Here is a 27,181-nt window from a genome sequence, read left to right on the forward strand (position 1 = left end):
GAAGTATGTTTATTTAAAGGATACAGGAAGAAATTACTCCAGGAGAGATGTACAGAAATATAGATTATAATACTATAATCTTTCAATCTTTTTGGTCATTACTTACACTGAGTTACATCATCAATATAGAATAGTGAGCCAATTCCGGGCGTAGCTATGCAAGCCCAAGCCAATACGCTATTGCCATAGTGCGTAATCGATAAGCTTACTCAAGTCCAATCTGATTAAGGTGTTTGCATAATTTAGTAAGGATACTGGGTTTCTGCTACTGAAGCCATCTTCATCTTGTTTTGGGGTTTTTCTTCACAGTTCTCAAAATATTTCTGTCATCACTGCCGTTGTTGTTCTTGGCTGATCTGGTCGATGTGTGTTTGTGGTTTTTACACCTGTGGTTTCTTTTTTTTTTTTTTTTTACTGACATTCTAAATTGTTGTACTGACTATACACGGTGCTCATTGCTCTGTTTGATTTTCTTGCAGTTAGGTTCTTTAATTGGCCTTGTTGCTTCAGTACTTTCAGAAGAAACTTTATAGTTAAATTACTGTTTGTCTTGCTATGTGTGTGATATTTTTGCTCTTATACTTCTGAAAATGACAAGCTTTACTAAACCTTTTTTCTTTCACATAAATACAAGTAGAATCCACTTTATTGGGAGCACCTGTCGAGCTGCTCACTCGTGCAATTATCTAATCAGCCCATCATATGCAGGGCTCCACACACCATAAATCATTAGGAGCCTAAAATATTTACTGTACTGTAGAAGCCAACATTTAACCCTTTTCATAACATTTAGCCATTCTAATTTAAACGTGGTTTTATCTTAGTTAACTGCGCTTTGATAGCATTAACTGATAACAAAGACTAAATATTGACTCAGTCTGGCTAGGATGAACATACAGTACCTGTTACCTGAGAACTTTCACTGGCCAACTGGCCAAATAGTCTCTGTATCTTTGGTATCGGATGTACTGTAGAGTCAGTTACTTGTCAGTTGATTCTGTTTCTTGACTAATGTTACAGTAGCTAACATTTGCTACCTAGCCAGCAAAGCTACGTTATGCTCATTAGATAGCACAACACTGGGCGAGTTCCAAAAGCTACCAAAAATAAAAAAGGATAAAAAGGAAATTCTTAACATCATTAAAACTTAATCTTGATCTGATAATACTACCAAATTACGTGTTAAATAAATCTCTTTTGTTGTTTTGTAGTTCACTCCTCCATGGTCATTAGCCTGTACATTCAAAGGCTTCCAATAGTGTTCATATCAAACATGAAAAATAAAAAGATATCAGTGAATTTAACAATGACATGCCAGTTGATGCCTGTAGTGTTAGTTTTTCAGAAACTGCTGAGCACACAACCGTCTCTAAAGTTGAAAACCAAAAAATTCTGTCATTATTATTGTTATTATTATTATTATTATTATTATTATTATTAATAAGGAAAAATGCAAGTACATTGTTGCTTTTAGAATTAATTTTTTTATATTGAGAAATTCCATGTATAAAAAGGATTTAGCCTATTTTAGATTTAGATAAGTATTAATCTTACCCAGATCTAAATAATATGTATTCAGAAAGGAAGATTTTTATTATTGTTTTCATTGCTGACTGCATGTCCTGACGTTTGCCTAATTACCACAAAATTTATAGCTTTGTGCCTGATGGCGTCTCTTCTAAGAGTGTTTAGGGTTGAGGCAATTGCCTTCTGAAGCTGGTGTTGTTCAGACATGCCAGTGTTGTTTAATACAGTGGGTTCTTTTCGCTTCACTGACCTCCTTACAACTTTGGAGGATTCTACTGATAAAACAGCTTTTTAATATACACGCATTATTATCTTTTAGCCAACAAAGAAATACAATGTAATAACATTCCTTGATTATATATTCTATACATTTTTGAACACGAATTACACAAGAAACTTTCAACCCACATTGTGTTTAACATGTAGTGAATAGTGCTAAAAGATAATTGCGATCACTTTAACAGAATGGTTTATGTCTTCTTTAGTAATGTTATTAAGAACTGACTATATTTAAACAACTCTGACAACATCCATTCCAGCGATCAGTTTAAATAGACATTCACCATCATACAGTATACTACTGTATTACATAATAATAGTGTAATAATAATTAAATTATTTAAGGTTGGAAAAAATATTGGAGGATATTTGTTTTTGAATTATTGTTTTTAATTAAATTAGTGATTTGTAATGATTATGTTATTTGAATTTAAAGTAGTTGCAATATTTTAAACCTAAGGATCATCATTTCAGTCAGTTTCTCATCAAATAATTAGTTGGAGCACATGAAATTCATCCGTAAACACAATATTCAAAAGAGCATGTTATACCAAAGTTAAAACAACAACAAAAAAATAAATTAGCTTGCTGTAAGGTGATTGCTTTGGGGGTTTTCATAATCCTAACAAGTGACAGTCATGCTTCATGCATATGAAATGAATTGCTTTTGAATAACTGTGGAAATTTGTTTTGCCGAGGTCTAAAGGGAATTTGTACAAAATTAATTAGCTTTGATTAGCTAATTTGTAGTCACTGGTTGGTGTGATTTATTACAACTTGCTTTTGGTCAGAACCCACACCTAAACAAAGCATCCGCTGAATGGAAAAGAATTGTAAGTTTTTGTCATTTACTTGGCCAACATGTATGCGATTGCTAGTATGTGAAAAGACTAGCCATTGGAGCCACTTCACTCAGCCAATGTACATTAGTATGAAGACCTCAACCAGCATGAATCTTCTGTCTTACTCAGTCAGTCCCTATCTCATCTCACATTAGGCAAACCACATCAAACATCTATGAAATCTGATGTTATCTCCAGTTGGATAGAACAACAGCAAGTCTGCTTCTAGGGTTATGACTAATTCATCTAAGGTGAGAACACACACACATTGCACAAATTTGAACAATTACCTGTGTTTTGGGTCTTTTTATGTTTCATCTACAGTAGGTGATACTATTACTAGCTGTTACTACATTAGGTCAGCTAAAGTCCAACTCAAAAGGTGTTTCTTAAAAAACTGCATCTACAATCACTATTTATGAGACCTGGATCAAGTAATTGTTAGTGCTGGAGAAGCTACTGCATCAGCAGTGAGAGAAGCAGTAATTGACGTTTTCAGCAAGGTAATTATGGGCATTTTGCAACACAACAGAATTCTGGCAGGCGTCTCCTTCATCCTGAATGCACGGTGGAGGGAAATAAGTCGCCATGGTAATGGGGGCATGACGAGCCATTATGCTGGCACCGTTCCTTTTGGCAGTAACGTTGAAATTTTGGATAATTATCACAGTTTGTGAGATATATCTATGTATATACATGAAGAAATGTAACATTTGCAGTTTATATATGTAAAATATATTGTTTCTGATTATCCTTTCTGATTAGCATTATAACTCCCCTATCATAACACATTGTACATGATAACCAAATCACATGTCCCTGTGTGAATGAGCAGGAGAAGATTATATTACATGGCAACAAAACAGCACTTTAATGAGATTGCCTTGGCCTGTTGCACATACAGAGACAAAGAAAATGAGGGAATTGCTTTATGCCAAACAGCTCAAATATCTCTTTCCTGGCCAGAGGTGTATGCTGGTGTTTCTATTGGAATTTCTCTCTTACCCCATCATTACACCTGAGTCAGGCTGCATTCCAGTTGCATGTGCTGTTACATTTCCACATAGGCTGTGATGATACAGTGTAGTAATTGGCTATTCCCAAAAGCAAGGTTTAAAAAGGGGTGACAGAGTATTCCTCCAAGATGGAGACAGAAATTTGACATATACATAAATATAAACTTGTGTCTGTAAGAATATATTGTGGATCAGTGAAAGAGTGGGTGTTTAAAACATAATGATGTAATAAATAAATTATCTTGTACAAGTATGTTTTAACATCTATTGTACATATAAGTATCAGGTCATATCATAGCTTAATAAAACATTGTGCTACATTTTGAAGAAATGACTTATACAGTGAATAAAATAAAGCTTTTCTGAGAGGTTGGGAAAAAGTTTTTACAGATTCTGTGGTATGTTTTAATATAAAACAATTTGATTTTTAATTCTAAGCCTATTTCATTTAAATTGATTGAATTGATCTTTACCATAAATACATACATTCTTTATAAATTACATATAAAAACAAAAGTGGTAAAAATTAGTATTTGGTTGAAAAGGAACATTTGGAATAGTCTCCTCATTTCCAGTGAAGTAAAAACTAATGCTACAGCATCTATGGACAGCCTGTACAACTGTTTGCTTCTTTGTGGCAACAGTTTGGTGATGAAAAATGTATGGTTGTGATTTCATTAAGAACAAAATGTATATACCTACAATATTAATAATGTCTTTTACTTGGAATTATTTAATTAAAATTAATCTGCATTTTATAAAATTAATATCTGCATTAATGCATAGTGTTATTTTGACATTATTACATTTCTACTGCCATTGCTTTTAATAAAGCAAAACCGAACAATTTCTATAAATTTCCTTAAAAAAGCCTAATTATAAAGAGCTTACAGGAGACCTCCTGCTCATCAAGACCAGCTGATAAAGAGGGCTATGTATTGTTTATTTCACAAGTCCATTACTTAAACATCAGTGTCCAAAGGGGGCTGTCTGTCCACACAAGGAGACAGTGAGTCCTGGCTATGAGTGGAGCTTATGCCAGTGTCTGAGTCCGTGTCTGTCACATCACCGGGTGAAAGTTTTTGCCTTAGTGTTCCTGTAGTTTTCTGACAGACTGGGCTTTTCAGGTATACAGGGTTGGGTGACTCAGCATTGTCCTCCAACTGCATTGAGCTTAGCTGGGCAATAAGGTGATGGTACTCCTGGTTCCTGGACTGCAGTAATGTTGTGTTATGCTGAATCTCCTTTTCAAGGTCCTGGGTTTCGGTGTGGAGAGAAATTCCTGCTCTCATACTTGCCTCCAACTCATTCTGCAAGGTGTCCAACTCCAAAGATTCTGCAGAGGTCAGGGGAGTGATTGGGTCAAACTCCAAATCAGGACTTGTAGCTGCTGCGTCCTGGAGTTCTTCAGTGTTCATTGTGCAAACAGCTTTTCTTAGCTCTAGGTCAATGTCTCTAGAAAGCGCATTAATTAGTTCCTGATGTCTAAGCACCTGTAGATCCATTTGTGCAATACCATCACTGGTATACAAGTATTCCTGCAGTTGATCATCAATCTGAAATATGGATAAGGAAAGCAATTGGCTGTTGGCACTCTCAGTCAGCCTGGAATCATCAGGACAGCTTTCTCTCAGCTGCTGCTCCAAAAGCTCAAGCTCCAAGTCCAGTTCCCGTATGTGGTCGAGCTGCTGTCGGATGGTGTAGTCCTGGGAAATGATAAGTTGAACCATTGTGTCAATTTCCTTTGAACCCTCTGAGCTGTCTTCCTTCTGCATTTTCTCCAGTTTGCGGAAGGCCTTCTTTACCATGCGTTTCTGGCGTTCCACAGGAAGGTTTCTGGCATACTGTGCTGGACCCTTCTCCCATCCCTTAGACCTGAGCCCCTTCGACTTTGACGCCCTTTTAGGTACAAATTCACTAGTCTTCACCAAAACAAATTGTATGAAGGGTTTCTCATCACCCCATGCATTCCACAAGCGAAGGATACGTGTCAGGGGAGGCAGAGCTCTTTCAAACCCCTTCCAGCGCTCCAGGAGACAGAACTCTTTTGGCTCTCCATGTAGAAGCCTTTTACTTTCTGGTTTGGTCTTATGGTCTTCCAGTAAAGCCTGAACCACATCAGCACAAGTTGTGTGCTTGGAGACACCAGAAACAACTTTCTCCTCTTTGCCTACTAAAACTTGTATCTCTTTAGCTGGTGTTTCCTCTGTTTCTTTAGACCTGAGAAAAGAAAGTGAAATGTTTATTAAGAAACTTGAAATACTTTAATCACAAGAAAATTTGAGAAAACTGTGTAAATGGCTGAAATACTAAAATCCACATATATGACTACAATGAAAATAGATTTGGTAAACCACATGTAAAATCGTATAGTCAGAGAAATTTAGTAAGGTCATGATATAGTTGCATAAAGGTAACTAAGGAAATATTCTCATTTATTTTGATACTAAATTTTTTTAAAATTTTTGTGTGCCAGCCCAGTATAAAATCCAGCAAAATACATGCATTGGAAGCTCATTATTCGATGGATCTGACTCAATAAAGGCTAGTCTGTGTCTGCAATGTTTCCACAGTTTTGCATAATAAGTCTGAAAGGCCTGTTACCGAATACAATGTGACTCCATGGATTAGTAGGGTAAATAGACTGGATTTACACCGATCAGTATATTAATTAGTGTCATAATAAAAGTGCCATCCCTACAAGTTACATCTTTGTTATAAAGTTTTCTTTATAGATGAGACATTGCCACGTTGCAAACTTTAAAATGTTTAACGTTATATAACGTTGGATGGTTAATCAAACTTGACTGAAACCTGTCCAGTGTTGTTTATTAAGGACCTAAGGCTAAGCTAAGTTGGTCCTTTGATGAGTTTAAGAGCATGAGCTTTGTTAGGCTCGTGGTTGGAATTGGCTGAGAACAGTTATGAAAGTAATAGGCCCTAGAGACAATAAAAGCCCATTTTCTCATGGTTTAGAACAAAATCTATTTACAGATTTTTTTTAAACAAACAGTTAGAGATGCACCAATTGCAATTTTCTTAGATAATACAGATTTTCTATTTTTTAAAAAGCCTGATACCGATTTTGTCCGATTCTGATTTTTTTTTTTTTTTTAGAACAAGAGGTCAAGGGTCAATTATTGGATCCATATTTACAAGTAATAAAAACTGTACATGTTGGGTAATGTGATATGATACCATTAGCACCACATTAACTGTTCTAAGTAGAACATTGGTCATTAGCTGCACTGGTCAGTCGTGCATACTGTAGGTACAAAATGTAGTTTGGAAGTTTCTTTAAGAAAAAGCAGAAGGATGTTTTGCCTGAGAATGGTCATAATGAATAATGAACAATGATCAGGGTGAAGGGTTGGGAACAGAAAATCTATTCCAAATATGAACCAATTAAAAATTCCCAAGTACCAGGTACCTGAAAAAAAAACTAAACTGAATTTTGCTTCTGCTTATCAGTTCCTTAATGCTATATCTGCAAGAACATGCATGCTTGACATTAGGAATTTGAATCTCTATATTCATGAGCCAAATGCAAAGAACAAAAATACTTTTCAGCACAACTTGCTTGTTGACCTGGTCATTTGAGATTTGCAGCCTGGCACAACATTATCTAGGTTTCCACCTGGCACAGACAAACAAGTGGCATATTGTGTGTGAGTCCTTGATAAAAGACCCCAAAGGAATGTAATACGTATGCAACAATGTGAGTGGCTGGTTAATGGTTAGAAGATCCTGAGAGTTCAATTGAGCCAAGTAAATACCTGAGCTACTTACATAGCAAACAACTTAACATATCTCCTGCACACACAGAGACTGCTTGTGACAACTTAATCAAATGTACAGAGCTGCTGTTTCAAAAGAATGTCCATGTGGAATGTCCAAGAACCGTGAGATTTTTTTTCTTCTGATTTAATTTAATGTTTTAAAACACTGGTAATATTACTCAGAAAAGTTAAAGGTGATGTAAAAAAAAAACAGGTACAACAAACTTTCTGTGATGAGAATTATTCATTATATTAAGTGTGGTTACAGGACTCAGTACGGTAAATTTGCACATCCTAGTGAAGTAAAATAAGTTTGTGTACGGTATGACAAAGTATTAAGCTTCTAAATAATGCATGATGTGTCATACATGATTGCTGTGAAAGACATTACTCATAATCCTAGCTAATCCTTTTAGAGCACATGTGGTAAAGGTCGCAAAAGGCTACAGTATGTTTTAGGTATGTTATGTCATACTGTGACTTCGTGATTTCCAGCAGTATAACTGATATTAAATCACACTTAGTATATACACACATTCCGCCTCACCTTTACACATAAAAAAAAAAAAAACCTGATCAATGCTATGCCTCACAACTATCTTAACCTTGGTGAAAATGTGAAAATTGAGATTAGGTAATTGGTAGAAATTAGACATGAGGAAATGATTTCACAATGCTTATTCAAGGCCTTTGCCACCTGCAGTCATCTCGCTTCAAGTAAGTGCTAACAAAGGAGACATAAAATCACACACCAACTACTCTATTCTATCTCTATTCTAGACCCTATTCTATTGTGCTATTTGAATACAATTTTACATTGCATTTAAATTGACACATACAGTATTGCAATTGTGATGGCAATTTAAACTTTAGTATTTAACTATTAAATCCAACATTTACTATTTAAACATTTTTATATAAAATAAAAGCAAATAATAGAATTTGCTTTGGAAGTTGCATGAAGGCAACATATATTTCTGGTCTTATGTGTTTTTAATTTCTGAAATCTCTCTTTTACAACAAGACCACCATGACCTTGGTTAAACTGTGATGGCATCTGTGATTTTCTTGTCTCTTTAATGTTTTTTCATTCAGCACGATACCTGCAAGTGCATGATATTAATTTAAATTAATGTTCAAAAAGCACCAAATTAGACTTTTATGGTCACCAAAACCACACCCATAAATTGATGAACAGGACTGTAGGTTGGACTGTTTTAGCCCTAGTCTTTGAGTTCATATGCCATATTCAGTATACTTCAGGTAAAACTCCACACAAATTTACTGACTGTTTCTGACAACGTATGGATACATTACATGTAACAAATTGCACTTTTTATGAGTTACAATAACTGTTTTTCCTAAACGATTGAAATAGCAATTACATGCAATGGTGTACTATGGTAAATAAATCTACATTGTTTAAAGACCTAAGCAATAAATAAATAGATTAAAAAGAATTGTACTCAGTAAATATTGCTCTATACAAATCAGCTCTATATCAAATCCTTGCTTTCTAAGGCTAATATTTGTACAGGAAAGAACCAAATGGGGGATGGAAGCACCTGTGTTTGTCTTGTGTGAAAATCAGTGGACACCAGCAGCTTCCTGTTACACATTTCCTGCCAACAGATGCAGACATTTCCATGGCAGAATCAGAGCAAAAATAGAGATTTAAAACTGAGGTAAAGGAAACTTTTTTTTTAACGTGGAATAAAAGTTGTGTGACTGTTTACAGAGAAACCAACATCAGAGACCAAGTGCCTGTTGATGTAAAATAAGCTCTGTACTTATTACCTATTACTTGTATCTACATTCATATACGTTCAGTGATCTATTCCTGTTATGATCTAATGCTGTGCTTCCGTGACCAGTAGAGACATACTGCCATGTTGACTGCAATACACAACAAGCTTGTTGTATTCCTCCACACCCTGCATTGTGCTTGATCACTAAGCAGAAAGAACTAATGCCATTTAAATGGTAATGAGTAAATTTTCCATCTTAACGAACAATCTTTCAGGTAATATTACATGTACATTAGGAAGAATAATCCCCCTCTTGTACAAATGTCAGCACAGGCAAAGGAATGGTACTGTATAAAGCAAAGATGGTTTAAAAAAAAATCATGAATTTAATGAATTCAAGATTTCTTTAAAATTTCTACTTTCAAGGAAACTGAGTAAACAGAATATCTTTGCAGAATTTGCTAACCCTTCTGAAGATTTTGACTGTTACTTATTTTTTTTTTAGTTTAAACAGTCTGCTTTGTTAACTTGTCTCTTTCTTCATTAAAATTTAAGCATTTAATTTTTGTTGCAAGAGTAATGTTACTGTAAACTGTTTTTGAACTGACTTAATGGAAAAGCGATAAAATAAAGATCTACAACCTATAAAGAGTGTCCAAGTCTTTTGCACTGCACTGTGTAACTAATAGGGGTTTTTTACTGCCATTTGTTATATTAAGTGTAACCATGAGAGGTACCTGCATGAACATTGATTGATGATGATAACACCCTGGTGATAAGATATAGAGCATTACACTATTAGAACCAATAGTGGACCTGTGTAACATCACATTTAACGCCTTTGATTTTCTTTCTTGCCTTAAAAACATGCTGTAATTCTATCACCATAGTCACTAAAAGGATGTCACTATTGAATCAATATTGGGTATCATAGAAAAAGCAGAATGAATTCCTAACTCAGCAGGAATATTTGCTGACAAAACACAATGTTGTGAAAATGACTTCAAAGCAATATTATACCAAATAAAGAGTTTAAGAGGGATATAAACTCTGGTCACTGCAGTGGAAGCACAGTGTCCTTAGCACTGAACCACTGGAGAGGGACATGCTGTTAATGTCCCACAAACACCCTATTACAATACTGTACATTAATTTGGTCTAAGATGCACCTCACTATTTTATGATTGGGTAATTTTGAAAGTGAATGAAACATATAAATAAAGTATAAGTGCTCCAAATAAAGGGGAAAATAAATTTTTAGGTTGTATTTGCAATTATGTCTTATATTATATTATATCATATATTTAAGGTTATCTCAACATCAAGTCATTCAAACTTTCAAGAACAATATTGTTTTGTTCCAGAAGTTCAATGTCATCGCAACATCGTTCACGCAACATTACATCGGTCATCCAGATTCCTGCTCAATAAGGCTTTATGTTAAAAAGTAATCATCCAAGTAAGTTTAGACAATAGAACATCTAAGAAAAATGTTAGTTGCTACTGTGGTCAGAAGAACAAGCAGTGAAGATAACAGAATAATCTATAATCTCTGCTTTTTACTACACAACTGATTAGTGTTAACAAAGATTAACACTAAACATTAATAAACATTTTTACTTTTATTTAAGTTTTATATACAACAATTTAATAATGTTTCATGTATTTACTTGTAACAATCAACCTTCTTTATTTTAAGCACACAGTAAAGTTTATCTGACTTCATCAATACACACATGTATTTCTACTAATATGATGGACTGCATGCCCGACATTTAACCACACAAATGCAGGAAGACAAATATGGCAGAATATAATGAAGCCAGAGTATTTTTGTGTTTACAACTCAACTTAAAAAAAGAAGGGTAAAAAAAAAAAAAAAAAACTATAAATATTACTTTCCCCAAGGTTAAATTATTTAATTTAACCAGAGTAAATGATTCGGTTTAAAATATAAAAAAACAGACAACCCATTAATAGAGATATTAAAAGATAAATGACTTCATATATTATGTGAGCCCGTAAGCCCTACTCAACTGAATGTGTAAAGTAAATAACAGGATTTTGTTGCCAGCTTTGACTAGAGATACATCAACAAGAAACACTTTTCCTGACTTTCCTGAGCCTTATCTAAAAAGAATGAGGGAATATGATGGAATAAACAGGGTTGTTGATCTTAAGAGGAACATCTTTAGCAGATAGTCATCTTCACAAGAGACAAAACAATCTTAAAAGAGTGAGCTCACAGAACTGCATGTTTGGACTTAAAAAGATTTGATTAATGCTTTGAGATTAACAATCTCTTCATAAGCTCACTTGTATAATTAGATAATATATCAAAGCAATTTAACTGTTATAATTATATGTATTACCTAATTATTATCATAAAAAGTCAGGACAACATGCACCATATTGCTCACTGGAATACACAGATGACACACAGGTTTATAATATAGCATACTGTATACAATAGCTGCATGTGGCAAAGCTGTGATTTCCTTTAAACCTACTGTAGGTCGTTGTGATGGACTGCTGCCAAAGGAAAATCATAGCAAAGGCATTTTCATAAAAAACATGCTGAGGAGATAAAATGATCCAACACACTAGACAATCTTTGCGTACCACATAAAATAACAGACGATGGGAGTTGGGTTTCCTCTGATCTGTTTTCAATCCATACACTTGAGATAAGTAGAGTGTGTGCTCATGTGTGTGTTGCTTTAGAAAAGGTTGTGCTGTAATATAAAAAAAGAACCCTAAAAATAGTTTGACAAAATGTTTAACATCCTAAATTTACCATAAGCATTTACAAAGACCTATTCTCTTTTCTGACTGATCAGGAGGTGTTCATGAATTTTCTATGACAACAGCTAGGATGGTAGTACCAGGTTTATGTTAATGCAGTCAATCTTATTCTGTATGCCAAAATTTCTCTAATAACATGTTACAACTAAGAAATTGATGTACCAAACTGTATAGTAGTATTGACTTAGCTGTCAGTGCAGAGATCTTATTTAGCATTTTCCAGAGAATTTTCCAGTGTCAATGCTTTGTAATCTACAGACTACAAGCCCTTCCTTTGCATATCGTCAGTGGTAGAACTTCAGGACTGAGGGCTTTGTAGTTTCTCATTAACATGGCTAGTAAGAAAATGATTGTGTATACCTGTTATAACATAAGTGATAATAGGACCTTACTTATTTTCCAACACTCACATTACCCTCTTTCACTTTATTTCTTTCATAAACAGATTCGGAGCTAATGTTAGGTAATATCAATCTGCAGGTCCAAAACAGGTTGTACCTCCACCTTAGACACAAATCAGGTGTGTTTGGAATCTTGCTACAAACAAACCTTTTCCCCAGAAAGTATTATAAATGCATCTGATGTGACTAGTTATAATGTTTAATTAGGCTTATTACCGGAATGTTCACACAAACGCTGCTGCTGTTCATTCAACACTGAGATTTAGTTAAACTATGCAGGTGTAGGAGTAAATTTAACCATGAATGATGAAAGATTAAAACAACTTAAGCAACAATTGTAAGACTTTAACCTTATGAGACAAAGCTGGGCACTGTTCACCTGCATAGGTATTCCGTTAACATGGTAAAATTGAATAAATTACTAAACTAAATTAGACACTAACCATTATTTTTAAATTCCTTTAAACTGTAAATATACTGTAAATCTTTATGAGTTACCAACAATATCAACACATTCATTAAGATATTCTCACATTAAATTGTAAAAAAAATATTAACGATAATACTGGCATTAGATTTTTTTTTTCACAAAAAGGAAAAATATTCTTGCACATTCACTTTTAAATTTGTGTGAATTTCTAATTAATTCTCAATTTCTGATTAATTAAGTCTAAATTCATGACATGTTCATTTGTACAATTTACCCTGTTCAGGGTTTAACATTGTTTGCCACTTTATTACTGTGTGCACTTGTTGTGACTATTTACAGTATTTTAGAACTGTAATTATACTGTATAGGCATTAATAACAGCATCCATTGTCACAAAACCAGTCTATATAGAGCAGTCGGAAATAGCCTAAAAAGATAAAGAGCCTAAATAACCCTATGTCTCAGTGGTGGTTGGTATTCCTTCACACATCATGAGGCTTTTTGAGGCAGTGTATAAGGCTGAGAATTCATATACTGTACTGTAAATACTGTACTCAAGTAAAAACCAGACCTTAATAATTCTGTATTTTCATCTTTAAAACTAACGCTTGATCTTTATTAGTGTTTATGATTTTTTGTCTTTTTCGTTTTCAGCTTGTGTAATCTACAGGATATACTACTCAGTTTTCCTGTTTTTTTTTGTTGTTTTTTTTAAACTAAGGCTTTCCAACATTGTCCTCCTGGAGGAGTGCTTCAGTCCTTAAGTCTGCCCAGCTTCCTCATCGCCTCATTTGTACACTCTGCTCAGACAGATCATGTTCCAAAGCTTCAAATTTTATACTAACACCGCCGTCAACACTGTTGTTCTCTCATAACCTCTCACTAACCAGTCAAGTGGAATCTCTCCTGCAATTGTAATCTATTGCTGACAAACAGACTTTGCAGTCTCCACTCCTGTAGTGTTGGATTTTTCATTAAAATGGAGAGCATGTTTTTTTAGGAGCTAACATAAAAAAGACCATTATTTAATCCTGCTGATTTTTTTTTTTTTAAACCTCCTTGTGACATTAAAGCAGCACATAACTGAAGTTAATTTCTAACAGGATTAAACCAAATACAGCTACAACAAAGAAATTACAACCACAATAACATAACATGGTATGGAAATTTGTACAGTATATACGCAAATTGAATGTGTTTAAGCGTGAAGTTTCCCTTTAACACAGATTTAATAGACACACACATAAGCACCTGTGTCTATGTGAACTGAGCAGCAGAACTGTGGAGTAACTCGAGCCTGAGCCACCATATGACACTAACGTTATAACAACACAAGTCCTATCAATACAACATGCTGATCCTTATTTTATTTCATTTTTCATTTCAGACCCCAAAAAACTCTCTCAGCTCCATGGAAAGATAGTATAAGATAAAGAACAAATTATTTCGTTGGAATTTTACTTTCGTGTTGTATAAAAAAGGGTTTTAGGATACATGTTCGCCCTTTAAAAAGTTACAAAAATTAAACAGGCCATTCGGAATATCTACCTGCTTTTCAGTCGCGCTTTAAGAAAGTTTCGTCCAAACGGCGCCATTGTGCTTCACTGTATAAACGCAGTCAGTTCCGAGCCATAGCGCAGGAGTTCAGGACGCAGGATACCTGCTGAGGGAAACTTCACCAACTTGTGAACAGAGTCGACAGCAGCCTGAGGAAGCCTAGGTTTTTAATGGGCCGTCCCACAACGAGGAGGGAGCTGGGCTACGTCTCAAATCCGCGCACTAACCTAAAATATACAGCAGCATGTAGAAATGTACAAAATGTGTCAAATGTATAAAAGTCACATTTATTATTTATTACGAGGTATTTTTTTAAATCACCACAGAGCCAGAAAGCAGAACTTTTATTAAGTAGTACTTTATTATTTCGAACATTACTTGTGATAAACTAATGACTCCTTAAGATGGCGACGGGGAATCCCCCCAAGGGAAAACCAGGGCGCGTTAAAACAGACACAGCAACCACGCTAAGACCCCGCTAAGACTTAACGGATACAGTATGTGGTGCCTATAATCTCCCACAGACTAACGATATTTCTACTTATAAACTATTAGTGGATAATCTCTACAGTGCTCTAAAGTTAGAAAATCAATATTATTTAAGAAGAACAACAGAACTCACAAACAAATCCCCACAACAGACCCTGCTCCTAATTTGTGTGGTGGTTATGGAAATCCCATGGTCATAAAAAAAAAGTGTGAAACTTTGACATTTTGTGTTTTCTTAACCAGCATCCATTTTACTTAACTACAACAGTTATTTAAATAAAAGGTTAATAATATGGTTATATTTCTGAATTGCTGGAATTTGAAGCCAGTTTGTAGGATACCAAGAATACAAACAGTTGTACTGTTATTGGTGTTGAATTATTGTAGTTAAGTTAGGTAGTATGTAAATTTAATGTGTGTTGCATTTACTTATATTTATGCATAGTTTAAAGCTTTAATATATTGTTTATTTTAATTATTTTTTTAAAAAAACAGTTCTTTAGTCTTATTCACCATTTTTGTGGCTTTTAAAAAAATGTATTGGTTCAGACACCATTTACGCACTGGTACTGGTCATGAAAAAATCCAAACGAAACACAATTCCACAACAGATAGGGTGCCAGTCCATCACAGGGCACACACATTACAAATTTAAACCTAAATTAACCTAATCTGCATGTTATATTATCCACAACTTATAATGAGCATAAACACTTTGCAAATTAATACCACCCATATTCACAGCATACAGCCTGCATTAATAACATACCCTTATATATTTATAGTAGGGTTTTAAATTGTGACACTTGATCAAGGAATTTTACATTTCTAATTAAAATATTACACAATCTGTCTCCCTTTTTTATTAACATCAGTGCTAAAATAAAAGGCGATAAGCCTTTTAAAATCAGTTCTTATTTTCATTTTTTTTTTTGCGTTTAAGTACCCCTCTCTGTTTTTTATGATGTTGTAATGGTCCAGAAGTATGATGTAGATTTTTACAGATGGTAATAACCAGACTGGATTTATTATGTAGATGTCCGTTTTAGTACAGTATATAATTATCCAACTGCTTGACCAAAACTTCACTTTTACTTGTTTAACACATAGCTAGCAAGGTATAGAACACATTTAGGCTGACTGACAACCATGTATGATAGCTCCTTACCCAACATGATATTTTAAGGAAGATAGGCTAGCCAAGATTAACAAGTAATTAAAAAAATATTGATAAGTGAAATATTTGCATGGTTTTTTAAAGGAGAGGTGTCACAGTTTGAAGTGTTACACATCTTTAATCAACACGAATGCCAACAGTTTATGCAGTCAGTATTTCTGATGTCATCAAGATGCTGGATGCAGAGCTGAAGGGAGACAGGGCTAGATAAGGAAGGATGGTGAGAGCTGGAGAGGGGAGGGGGGAGGTAGGATGAAGCAGCCTGTGACATCACTCCAGCTCTTATATACTGGGTGGAATGGAGCCCAGCACTCCTCGGTTCATTCCTGAAAAAGCCAACAGGACACACAGCACAGCAGGCTGGATAAGAAACCAAGAGAAAAGTGTCTGTTGGAGTCATCTTGCTTTCCTGATCTTGCTTTCTCTCTGTCTTATAATACTTTGCCCACTTTCTCCTTTGTCCACTTCTTTTAGACTTGACCTATCACCTTATGGACTTGGGCCTAAAATAAAGGTGCAACATCTGAGGAATTGTCAGCAAGATGTCAGTGCAGTTGACCTTTGTGGCTTTTCTCTTTCTGACCATTAATGGACTCTGCTCAGGTAGGCACTTCATTACTGCACAGTAATTGATAGATTTGTACTTTGGGGTTTTCTACTACGTGCAATTCATTTCAGGAAGTAATATTTGTATAGAAACTTGTGAGCTGAGCTACCTGATTTAATTTATTGAGTTACTTATAACTCCAGCTGATAGAGGAAATGAGGGAACAAATAAGTAGTGCAAATTATACAATTTACGATTTCTGTAACTGAGTGGTTTATTTAATCATAGGAACACTAGCTGACATTCATTTAGTTAAATACATTTATATTTCAAGAGAAAACATGCTTTTGATGACGCTTTAATTCTTTATTATTACTAGATTATTAGATGCAAAACACATCTAATGTCTTATTCCAATAGTTGCTTTACCTAATTGCCCTTAGAAAATCAAATTAGGCATCTCTCTCACACATCTCAGATAAAGCAAGAGAGAGAGAGAGAGAGAATTGTGAAAAAATACATTTATTCCAGTTTACATTTTAATAAATTTAAGTTTCATAATTGACTAAACGTTGAACTGAATTGAACTGTTAGGTCTGGAAAAAGCACGCAATTTGCTGTCTTTTCCAGTGGGACTAAAACACTCCCTGTTAGTGTTTGTATTAGGCACGTCTAGCCAAGTAGGAAGATCGCACAATTGTTTAAATTGTAAAGTGTAGAGTGAAGTTGAGCAATTATTGCAATTAGTTTGAATGGTAACCGCTGTTTATTCTTAATAATCTAATGGGCTCTTTGCTAAGTTTTTTGCTTGCCATAGGGCATAGCCATACATAACTAATGTAAATATTATTTCTTTACAGATGCTGATCAGGCCAAAGAGGCGATAGATGAGGAAATACTGAGCAGCCTCTTTACTTCAGAGGTAGAGTTTATTTATTTTTCACATTGAAAGCCACTTTATTGTGTGATGAATAGAGATTTGGGATAGAAACACCTGTTTGCTTACTGGGTGGGTAAAAAGCTCTCTCAAGTGACTATAGATGTCAGCAGGAAGTCTTTGGAGTGTTGATTTGACCTTTGAGAGAAGAACACATGCATTACCGTTAGTGTAAGACTTTATTCATGTCTGTTTTTTTTTGTTTTTTTTGCAGATGGAGCATCTGTCTTTAGTAAAATAAATTAGAAGTCTATTTACAAACAAGCAAGATGTACTGTATGATTTTAAAGTTTGTGGTGGCTAAAAAGCTTCCAATTTTCAGGAATTGATGTACAGTAGTGATGTAGCGGGTCTGCTTAAACTTTACACAGAATGATCTTAAATTGGTTCCATGGCACCCACTATTTAATGCTCAATGTATTTTTATGAAGCTTTATATTATTGAGCTGCAACATCAAATCCTGTGAGAAAATTCAGCCTGAAATAAAGGCTAATTATAATTCAAGGCTCATTACCTGGGTAAATGCATTTTAAAGATTCTACTTTCAGTTTTCAGTACTGGGAGGACAACAGAACTAAACTTAATAGCCTAGTTCTTGGTAAAATACTTAGAACCACTTTATTGATCAGCTTATTGACTAACTGCCACCATCATACATTTATAAATCAGGACACCCAGCATTTGTTTCTTGGGTGAAGTCAAGGCATATATTTCCTTGAGGTTTGTACAGTAGGTTATTGATGACATTTGTTTGGTTGTGATTATGTCCTGTGCTGATGGAGAGTGTGGGCAAGCCTAACCTTTGTAGTGTGCAACTTGTCAATGATTGCATTGGATTTCAGACACATTTGCTTAACTGATGCAATTTACTTACAATTAGACATGAGACTGATTTTGGTAATAGCTCGGAATCAAATTAAGCACCACATATTTACTCACTTAAGGGATGTGCTTAAAATGCAATTCTTCAACTTGACGACTGCTTTGTACAAACATGCAAACATACAACAATGCTTTTTTTGAAATCTATCGAACAGAGATGTGAAATTATGTGCTATCAGATATGCAGATATGCTATCAGATATGCAGTTTGCTGAAAATCCTATATGTCTGAAAGGACTCATGGGAATGCAGGCATCACAAAGAAACATTATGACTAGAAAGAGTGCCATCTTTAAGATGAACATGTTGCAGGCTCAGCGATAAATATTGATTTAGAATATTTTTAACGGGATACAAAATGCATGTATAAGCTATTTCAGTTTCTATTATGTTCTTATATTATTTAATTTATATTTATTTATTTGAATGCTGTAGATGTGATCACGGAGTATACTATATTTAACTGGAAATGCTTTGGGTTTGTTGCTGTAAAGCATAGTACTGCTTTAATTTTCATTATTGAGCTTAATATACAATTCTCTCTCTCTCTCTCTCTCTCTCTCTCTCGTTCTTTCTCTCTTCATGTGTCTGTAGGTACAACAAAGTAGACACAGCACCCCACTGTGGCAGGTCCCTTTATTTAACATGTGCCGGATGCTGGCAAGGGTTAGTGAGCCCTTGCAGGATGACTGGTACGGAAGTAAGGTCCAGTTAGCTTATGACCAGAAAGTCTCCACTGCTGTGAGCCAAACATCACAGGAACTCTATGACCTCCTGACCCTCTGCAGAGTCCTGCAACCCAGGGAGGTAGGAAAGGAAATGTAATTGGAAATATGTGTTTGCAGACTAGCACACAATTAAATCTTCCTACTCTGCAGATGCACTCTGCAGAACACAGATGATTAACACGTATTTATATCACTCTGTGCCTTACATTTTAAAATGAACCCAATGCCATTAAAAAATCACAATCATGGCAGGACAGATGTTTCAGTACACTTCCACACAACCAACACATTAGCACAGTTTTTGTATATCAAAACTAAATCTATTGTCTTTATTTTTTCTTTTTCTTTTGTTTCAGGTTGACCAAGAATTCCTTGAAGTGGACCAGAGTAGCGACAGGCCACTAAAGCGAAAATCTCCATATATTCTAAAGAGGCAACTATACAACAAGAAAGCAAGACGGCCATATATTCTGAAACGAAGTTTCTTTTACTGACCCCTATGACCACCAGTAAATAGACACTTTACATTCTGTGAATATGTTGCTATTTCCGACAGTAGTAAAATCTAAGTGGTACTGGCTGTTATATGTGTACACTTTGGTTTGCTTGAGCTTATTGTCATGCAAAAGTCTTGTCCCATGTTCTCTTTTACTAAGGGACTGGCTGTGTAAATAAAGTCAGTAAGCAACTACTGTATGTTTCCTTTATATTTATGATTACAGTTAAATATATTGATGTAATTAAATGATGGTTCAATTACTCAAAAAATTCTCCTGGTTATTTAAGTGAGCCCTTGCAGGATGACTGGTACGGAAGTAAGGTTCAGTTAGCTTATGACCAGAGGGTCTCCACTGCTGTGAGCCAAACATCACAGGAACTCTATGACCCTCTGCAGAGTCCTGCAACCCACTTGACACATTCGTTCTTATACTTCTATCTAAAAACTAAGTGTTACTTATTTTCCTAAATGGTTGCAAATGGATTAATGCTTTCTTACATACCATTTCTAAGTTAATTTAATTGCATCTAGAAAATGCTACCGAACTTTAGCTCATTCTTTTAATCAATATTATAGATTTTCTTGAATAAGCCCTTAATTCCAAAATGCAACATGACATAACAGAGCATCACTGAGACACAAAATTGAAAACTGAAGCAACTTAACACATAAAATATTGCTTTGTAGTTAAATGTGTGTAATGAGGCAGGCTAGTTATCTAGAAAAAGACACTAGCCATGTAACTCTGTCACATTCTCATCTTTATCTTCTATTCCGCTTTATCCTGTGTACAGGGTTGTAAGAGCCTGGAGCCTATTCTAAAGGCCAGGGCACAAGGCGGGCTACACCCTGGACTGGGTGCCAATTTATTGCAGGACACACACACACACACACACACACACACACACACACACACACACACACACACACACACACACACACTATGGGCAGTTTGGGAATGCCAATTAACCTAAGCTGGATTTCTTTGGAATATGGGAGTAAACTGAAATATTTAGAGGAAACACACCAAGACCGGGGAGAACATGCAAACTTCACACACAGACTAGGGATCTGTCACACTCAGTTCATTATTATTAATAAGGCCTGCACGGTAAAAACTCCAACTAGATAAATGTTAAATGAATTAATATTGTATTGTTGGTCTAACTTCTTATAATGGTATTTCTTGAGACAACATGTAACCTTGTGTTCTTAAAAAACTTTGAAAACATAGATGGAATAAACTAAACAAATCAAGTTGAGCCAGCAATTTACCTTCCCTGAGATCCCATCACGTGATTTTATATCGGCTTCAGAGTCGCTGAGGCTTATCTATTGTGATATTTCTTTGAATAAAATTTGAATTAATTTGTATGAAAACCGAATTGCCCGGTTAATCTAAAGCATCACTGCAAACATGTAGTTACTCTGGAGAATGACAAAGTAAAATGCTTGAAAATATTAAACCTTTGGAAAATTAAACAAAATGCAGCTTTAGCCCATCATTTAAATTCCAGAAACAGTATTTTACACTCTCTGTTGGTATACAGTACACTCACCTAAAGGATTATTAGGAACACCCGTTCAATTTCTCATTAATGCAATTATCTAATCAACCAATCACATGGCAGTTGCTTAAATGCATTTAGGGGTGTGGTCCTGGTCAAGACAATCTTCTGAACTCCAAACTGAATGTCAAAATGGGAAAGAAAGGTGATTTAAGCAATTTTGAGCGTGGCATGGTTGTTGGTGCCGGACGGGCCGGTCTGAGTATTTCACAATCTGCTCAGTTACTGGGATTTTCATGCACAACCATTTCTAGGGTTTACAAAGAATGGTTTGAAAAGGGAAAAACATCCAGTATGCGGCAGTCCTGTGGGCGCAAATGCCTTATTGATGCTAGAGGTCAGAGGAGAATGGGCCGACTGATTCAAGCTGATAGAAGATTTTTTAATTTTATTTTTATTTTTTATTTTTTAAGAGCAACTTTGACTGGAATAACCACTCGTTACAACCGAGGTATGCAGCAAAGCATTTGTGAAGCCACAACACGCACAACCTTGAGGCGGATGGGCTACAACAGCAGAAGACCCCACCGGGTACCACTCATCTCTACTACAAATAGGAAAAAGAGGCTACAATTTGCATGAGCTCACCAAAATTGGACAGTTAAAGACTGGAAAAATGTTGCCTGGTCTGATGAGTCTCGATTTCTGTTGAGACATTCAAATGGTAGAGTCAGAATTTGGCGTGAACAGAATGAGAACATGGATCCATCATGCCTTGTTACCACTGTGCAGGCTGCTGGTGGTGGTGTAATGGTGTGGGGGATGTTTTCTTGGCACACTTTAGGCCCCTTAGTGCCAATTGGGCATCGTTTAAATGCCACGGGCTACTTGAGCATTGTTTCTGACCATGTCCATCCCTTTATGACTACCATGTACCCATCGTCTGATGGCTACTTCCAGCAGGATAATGCACCATGTTACAAAGCTTAAATCATTTCAAATTAGTTTCTTGAACATGACAGTGAGTTCACTGTACTAAAATGGCCCCTACAGTCACCAGATCTCAACCCAATAGAGCATCTTTGGGATGTGGTGGAACGGCTGCTTCGTGCTCTGGATGTGCATCCCACAAATCTCCATCAACTGCAAGATGCTATCCTATTAATATGGGCCAACATTTCTAAAGAATGCTTTCAGCACCTTGTTGAATCAATGCCACGTAGATTTAAGGCAGTTCTGAAGGCGAAAAGGGGTCAAACACCGTATTAGTATGGTGTTCCTAATAATCCTTTAGGTGAGTGTATATCCTTATTAATATCTTTTATGTTTATTATAACTAGATATTTTGTGAAATTTATCATCTTTGCCTTCACAAGACTTCTCTTGTTTTCTTTACCCAGAGCTCTGTTGTGCTGGATTGGGTTAGAGGGGTGACGGTTGGCCTTTCGAGTTACTGGAGGAGCATGACCAAGATGTTGATGTTGTAATAGTCCTTGATGGACGGGGTGACTAAGCAGCACTTTTAGAAGTGATGCTTGGAGAGATACATGCTGTGAACATTGATCACTGTTTTAACCTTGACTAGTTTTGGCAGAGGCTTGCCTCTGTAGGCAGTGTTATGATCTGGGGTTGCTTCAGGTGGTCAGGTATAGTCTCAGCAATGTTATGTGGAAATAAAATTAAGTCAGCTGATGACCTGAATGTATGAATGACCAGGTTATCACATCAATGCAGTTTTTTTTACACTGATGACACAGCCAAATTCCAGGGCCCAAATTAGAAAAGAGTGGTTCTGGGAGCATGAGAAATCAGTTTCACTCATGAACCTCCCACTAACCCAAAGGTGACTGAATGAAATGTTAAGAGTGTGTGATTTTTTTTTTAGCCAGGCAGTTATTGTTGTTCTAAGATAAATATATTATAAAGACATACATGTAAAATGCAGTGTGCTTACCCTTAAGTTAAATCACACGTTAAATTGTGTATTATATACCACTATATGTGTGTATGTGTATATATACACATATATATATATTCATATATATATATATATATATATATATATATATAATGTATATATATATATATATATATATATATATATATATATATAATGTATATATTCAGTTATATAAATACTGTGTATATATATATATATATATATATACACACACACACATTTAGGCATTTGGCAGAAGCTCTTATCCAGAGTGACTTACATTTTTATCTCATTATACATCTAAGCAGTTGAGGGCCCAACAGTGGCAACTTGGTGGTTGGATCCTGGGATCTTCCGAACCGTAGTCCAATGCCTTAACCACTGAGCTACCCCTGACCCATATATATATATATATATATATACACACATACACATACACACATACATATAAACAATATATATATATATATTATACTGCCAATATATATATATATATATATATATATTGTACACCCTTTTTGATTTTATCAGACCGTTAGCTACAAATAAAAAGACATCTCTTATGACCTGTTAATACCAGTCATAGTTGAAAGTTTCAGAAAGTTCTTCATGTTGTTAAATCGGTTTTTATAGAATCCCCATGTTCTCTACTATCATTAATAACATTTGTTCATGGCTTACAGCTACAGTATGCATAGACAGACTGGCCCATTCTTCTCAATATGTCAGCTTTTCTTCTGTTAGATTTTTTACTTACTCACTCACTCATCGTCTATACCGCTTTATCCTGTATTCAGGGTCGTGGGGGGCCTGGAGCTTATCCCAGGAGACTTAGGGCACAAGGCAGGGTACACCCTGGGCAGGGTGCTAATCCATCGCAGGGCACACACACATACACACACTCACACACTTATTCACACACTATGGGCAATTTGGGAACGTCAATTAACCTAACCTACATGTCTCTGGACTTTAGATGAAATCTGGTTACTCTGGTTAATCTGGTTATTAAAAATACTGGTATATTTTACATATTTAATTATGAAAGCATGTAAGTGCTTATTAATTAATAATAGTAAAATAACTTGTAAAAGCCAGTGAAACTTATGTTGATCATTAAACTCTGAATCCCATTAGGACTAATAACTTAGGTTTCCAGTGTAAGTAAAACATTTATGAATCAGACAAACATCACTTGATCTTTATTTATATGAATATAAATAGATATTATTCTGATTGATTTCTACTATTTAGTCACCCAATGCTTGCTTCTCTCTCATTAACATTATGGGGCACACTGAGCATTTCTCATTACTTTTCTTTAATTATCTGCTTCTATTTATACATACTGTTGCAGCTAAGTAATTAGAGGAAAGGACACAGAGACTTGCATAGAATTAATCTACATACTCCAGCTGGCTCGAGACATTTAAAAGAATGCTTAATACAAATGTCAAATGCAAATGCATCTTGTTTAGGTTATAATTGGTAAAATAGAATGTAACTGTACATATTTCAGATAGTCTGTTCGCACCAGCAGGCCAGGAGATGGCAATAGAGAAGCATAAAATGAACAATGTTGACAAAATGCTTATGTGCTTTTGTGTAAAAATTTTTTTGTTGGAACATAACATAATCCTTGTTACATTTCTCACAATATCATCAAAAACAATTACTAAAAAATCAATCAATACATCTTGTTAGGTTTACATTATGCAGCCTTCAGCCTCCAGTCTTCTTTGTTCATTATCTCGCCCATATTCAGCATGTGCTATTTTTTAGGAGTTTGCTCATATGTAGTAATATTAAACAACTCCTGTGCCTGAAAAAAAAAATGGACTGGATGCCAAGGAAACTTAGTCCTCGCCTAGCATCATCTGTTACGGTCATGTTAGCACTTGATAACACATAATTGCTTTGGCCACAATCCATAACTGAATCGCTCTTTAATTTGGCTCAATTTTGCAGACAAAGCTAAAGACTGACAGTTTAAGTTAGCCACAAGGCGCAGTCACATTCTTTGTGTGATACTAAATGAAAGTCATCACCTTCATCTGCGCAGGGTGGTGGATCTTCAAACAGGCCCCCAGATCAAGATAATTGCTTCTGAAAGAATTAGATTAGTTCTCTTTGTTAGAAATGTGATTTGCGAATTGGTTGGTGGTATAACAAGCGTGACCTTGTACTATGACAGTGCAGTAAATAATTAGCGCCTGCATATGGACATGCAGATGAACATGGAGGGAGATAGTGAAGTGACATTTCCTCACAGGATAGATTCAATCGAACGTAACATATTTGCTAACTGAAATCAGGCTCTCCTCATAGCAAGGATATTCTCTCTCTCTCTCTTTCTCTCTCTCTCTCTCTCTTTCTCTCTCTCTCTCACACACACAAAACAAACGAAAGCAAAAATAATAAAAATTACACACTTGCTATCCTTTCTATATTTGGTTAATATACATGACTATCCTTGTGGGAATCTTCTATTTACTGAATTATTCTTGTAACTAATTAGAATGCTTAATTTGACACTTTTTTTTTTTCTTTTTGCAAATCCTAGCTTGTTAGAGCACAGAGTCAGCCATTATACAGCACCCCTGGAGCAGAGATGCTTAAGGGCCTTGCTTTAGAGCCCAACAGTGGCAGCTTGGCAGTGCTTGTGCTTGAACTCCCCAACACCAGAAGTACCACTGCCATTAACACAATGCTTAAATCTAAATCTAATTTTAGTAACTCCCAAGAACAATACAGTTTTCTTGTCCTAATTGTCCCCACAAGCTCAAAATTGGTCCATTTATATCTTCAGGCAATGTATAACCAGTACCTATGTTTAGAACATGGAACACAAGAAAAAAAATGCAGAAGAACATGGAACATTCGTTAATTAATTGAAATATTTAGATGTGTAATTAATTTTATTCATATACATGTGTACAATTACACACACACACACACACACACACACACACACACACACACACACACACACACACACAAAGTAACCAGAGATCACGAATAAACCTGGAGCTCCCAGGTGGTAAGTCTATCCACTGCTTCACCGTACAGGCCTATTCAGATTATCCAAAAATGAAACTTAGTGAACAATTTATTAGACAGGTTCCCACAGTACACTCTGTCTTCCTAATACGTTCATCAATCAAAAGCATAACAATACAAGAGCATCGATAAAATAAATCATATCAAATTTCAGAATGTGACAGCAGTTTCATATACTGTACGGTAGTATGACTGTCTTGGCATGAAAGAGAGCAGGCAGAAGAAACTTATTGCTGTGTTCCCATTAGTGTAATATTTTAATCGTCGTCTAGCAGAACACATTCATTAAGCTTTGAAACATCAACTTCAATTTCTACACATTTAGCTGACATTTGCGCTTTGTAGTGGAGCTGTAGATACATTAGTGGTTCTTAACACTGTTCTAAATGCAAAATTGATTACCACTTTGGTTTGAGGGCAAGTAATTAATTCAGCTGACAAACAGCCTTTTTAAATAAGTGAAGTTGCATAAGAGTACTTTTACAGTACTATGTGTATAGGAAATTGCAGTTACTTGATAAAATATTTGTTAAATCTTCTTACACACACAAACACACATTCTATACAGTGGAACATCGGATTACAAGCATAATTCATTTCGGAAGCAGGCTCGTATTCCAAAACACTCATAAACCAAATAAAATTTTCCCATTAGAAATAATGGAAACTCAAATTATTTGTTCTACAGCCCAAAACAATAAATAATGAATACAAAATATAAAGTAAAAATAAAACAAATTACCCTGCACTTTACCTTTAAAAAAGTTAAAATAAATCCCGACAGATAAGTGTTTCCGTTTGTGCACACAGGCGCTGTGTGTGTGTGTGTGTGTGTGTGTGTGTGTGTGTAATGTGCGTGCACACACACATTAACAGCGAGACTGTATTATTAGAAAAATTGCAAGGAACATTGCTAGTCACACTCGCGTGAGCGCATACTAACGGAATCACTGCTGTAAAGTAAAAAAAACAACAACAACAAAAAATTAACTGGCACTTTACCTTTGAAAAAAATTGCGACATAGCGGAG

The 27,181-nt window shown here is 35.4% G+C and overlaps 2 protein-coding genes across 2 annotated transcripts; one reads left to right on the forward strand and one right to left on the reverse strand.

Annotated features, from left to right (window-relative positions):
• Positions 1 to 4,436: 4,436 nt before the first annotated feature.
• On the reverse strand, positions 4,437 to 14,535 carry rassf9 (Ras association domain family member 9). Its single transcript, XM_053500698.1, has 2 exons — positions 14,376 to 14,535; positions 4,437 to 5,884 (listed from the first exon to the last, which is right to left on the reverse strand). Exons 1-2 carry the CDS (start codon positions 14,420 to 14,422, stop codon positions 4,627 to 4,629), a joined length of 1,305 nt encoding a protein of 434 aa, XP_053356673.1. The 5' UTR covers positions 14,423 to 14,535; the 3' UTR covers positions 4,437 to 4,626.
• A 1,773-nt stretch (positions 14,536 to 16,308) lies between these two features.
• Positions 16,309 to 19,847, forward strand: nts (neurotensin). The gene is made up of 4 exons (XM_053501064.1): positions 16,309 to 16,653; positions 17,458 to 17,519; positions 19,012 to 19,224; positions 19,502 to 19,847. Exons 1-4 carry the CDS (start codon positions 16,593 to 16,595, stop codon positions 19,637 to 19,639), a joined length of 474 nt encoding a protein of 157 aa, XP_053357039.1. The 5' UTR covers positions 16,309 to 16,592; the 3' UTR covers positions 19,640 to 19,847.
• Positions 19,848 to 27,181: the final 7,334 nt, after the last annotated feature.

Source organism: Clarias gariepinus, chromosome 7 (genome assembly GCF_024256425.1).
Source record: "Clarias gariepinus isolate MV-2021 ecotype Netherlands chromosome 7, CGAR_prim_01v2, whole genome shotgun sequence".
Lineage (NCBI taxonomy): Eukaryota > Metazoa > Chordata > Actinopteri > Siluriformes > Clariidae > Clarias > Clarias gariepinus.

Excerpts from the sequence above, each read along its gene's own strand:
- nts (XM_053501064.1), top strand. The coding sequence starts at position 16,593 with ATGTCAGTGCAGTTGACCTTTGTGGCTTTTCTCTTTCTGACCATTAAT. Across the intron at positions 16,654-17,457 it reads CATTAATGGACTCTGCTCAG|ATGCTGATCAGGCCAAAGAG; the intron begins GTAGGCACTTCA and ends ATTTCTTTACAG. Across the intron at positions 17,520-19,011 it reads GCAGCCTCTTTACTTCAGAG|GTACAACAAAGTAGACACAG; the intron begins GTAGAGTTTATT and ends ATGTGTCTGTAG.
- rassf9 (XM_053500698.1), bottom strand. The coding sequence starts at position 14,422 with ATGGCGCCGTTTGGACGAAACTTTCTTAAAGCGCGACTGAAAAGCAG. Across the intron at positions 5,885-14,375 it reads AAAGCGCGACTGAAAAGCAG|GTCTAAAGAAACAGAGGAAA; the intron begins GTAGATATTCCG and ends TTCTTTTCTCAG.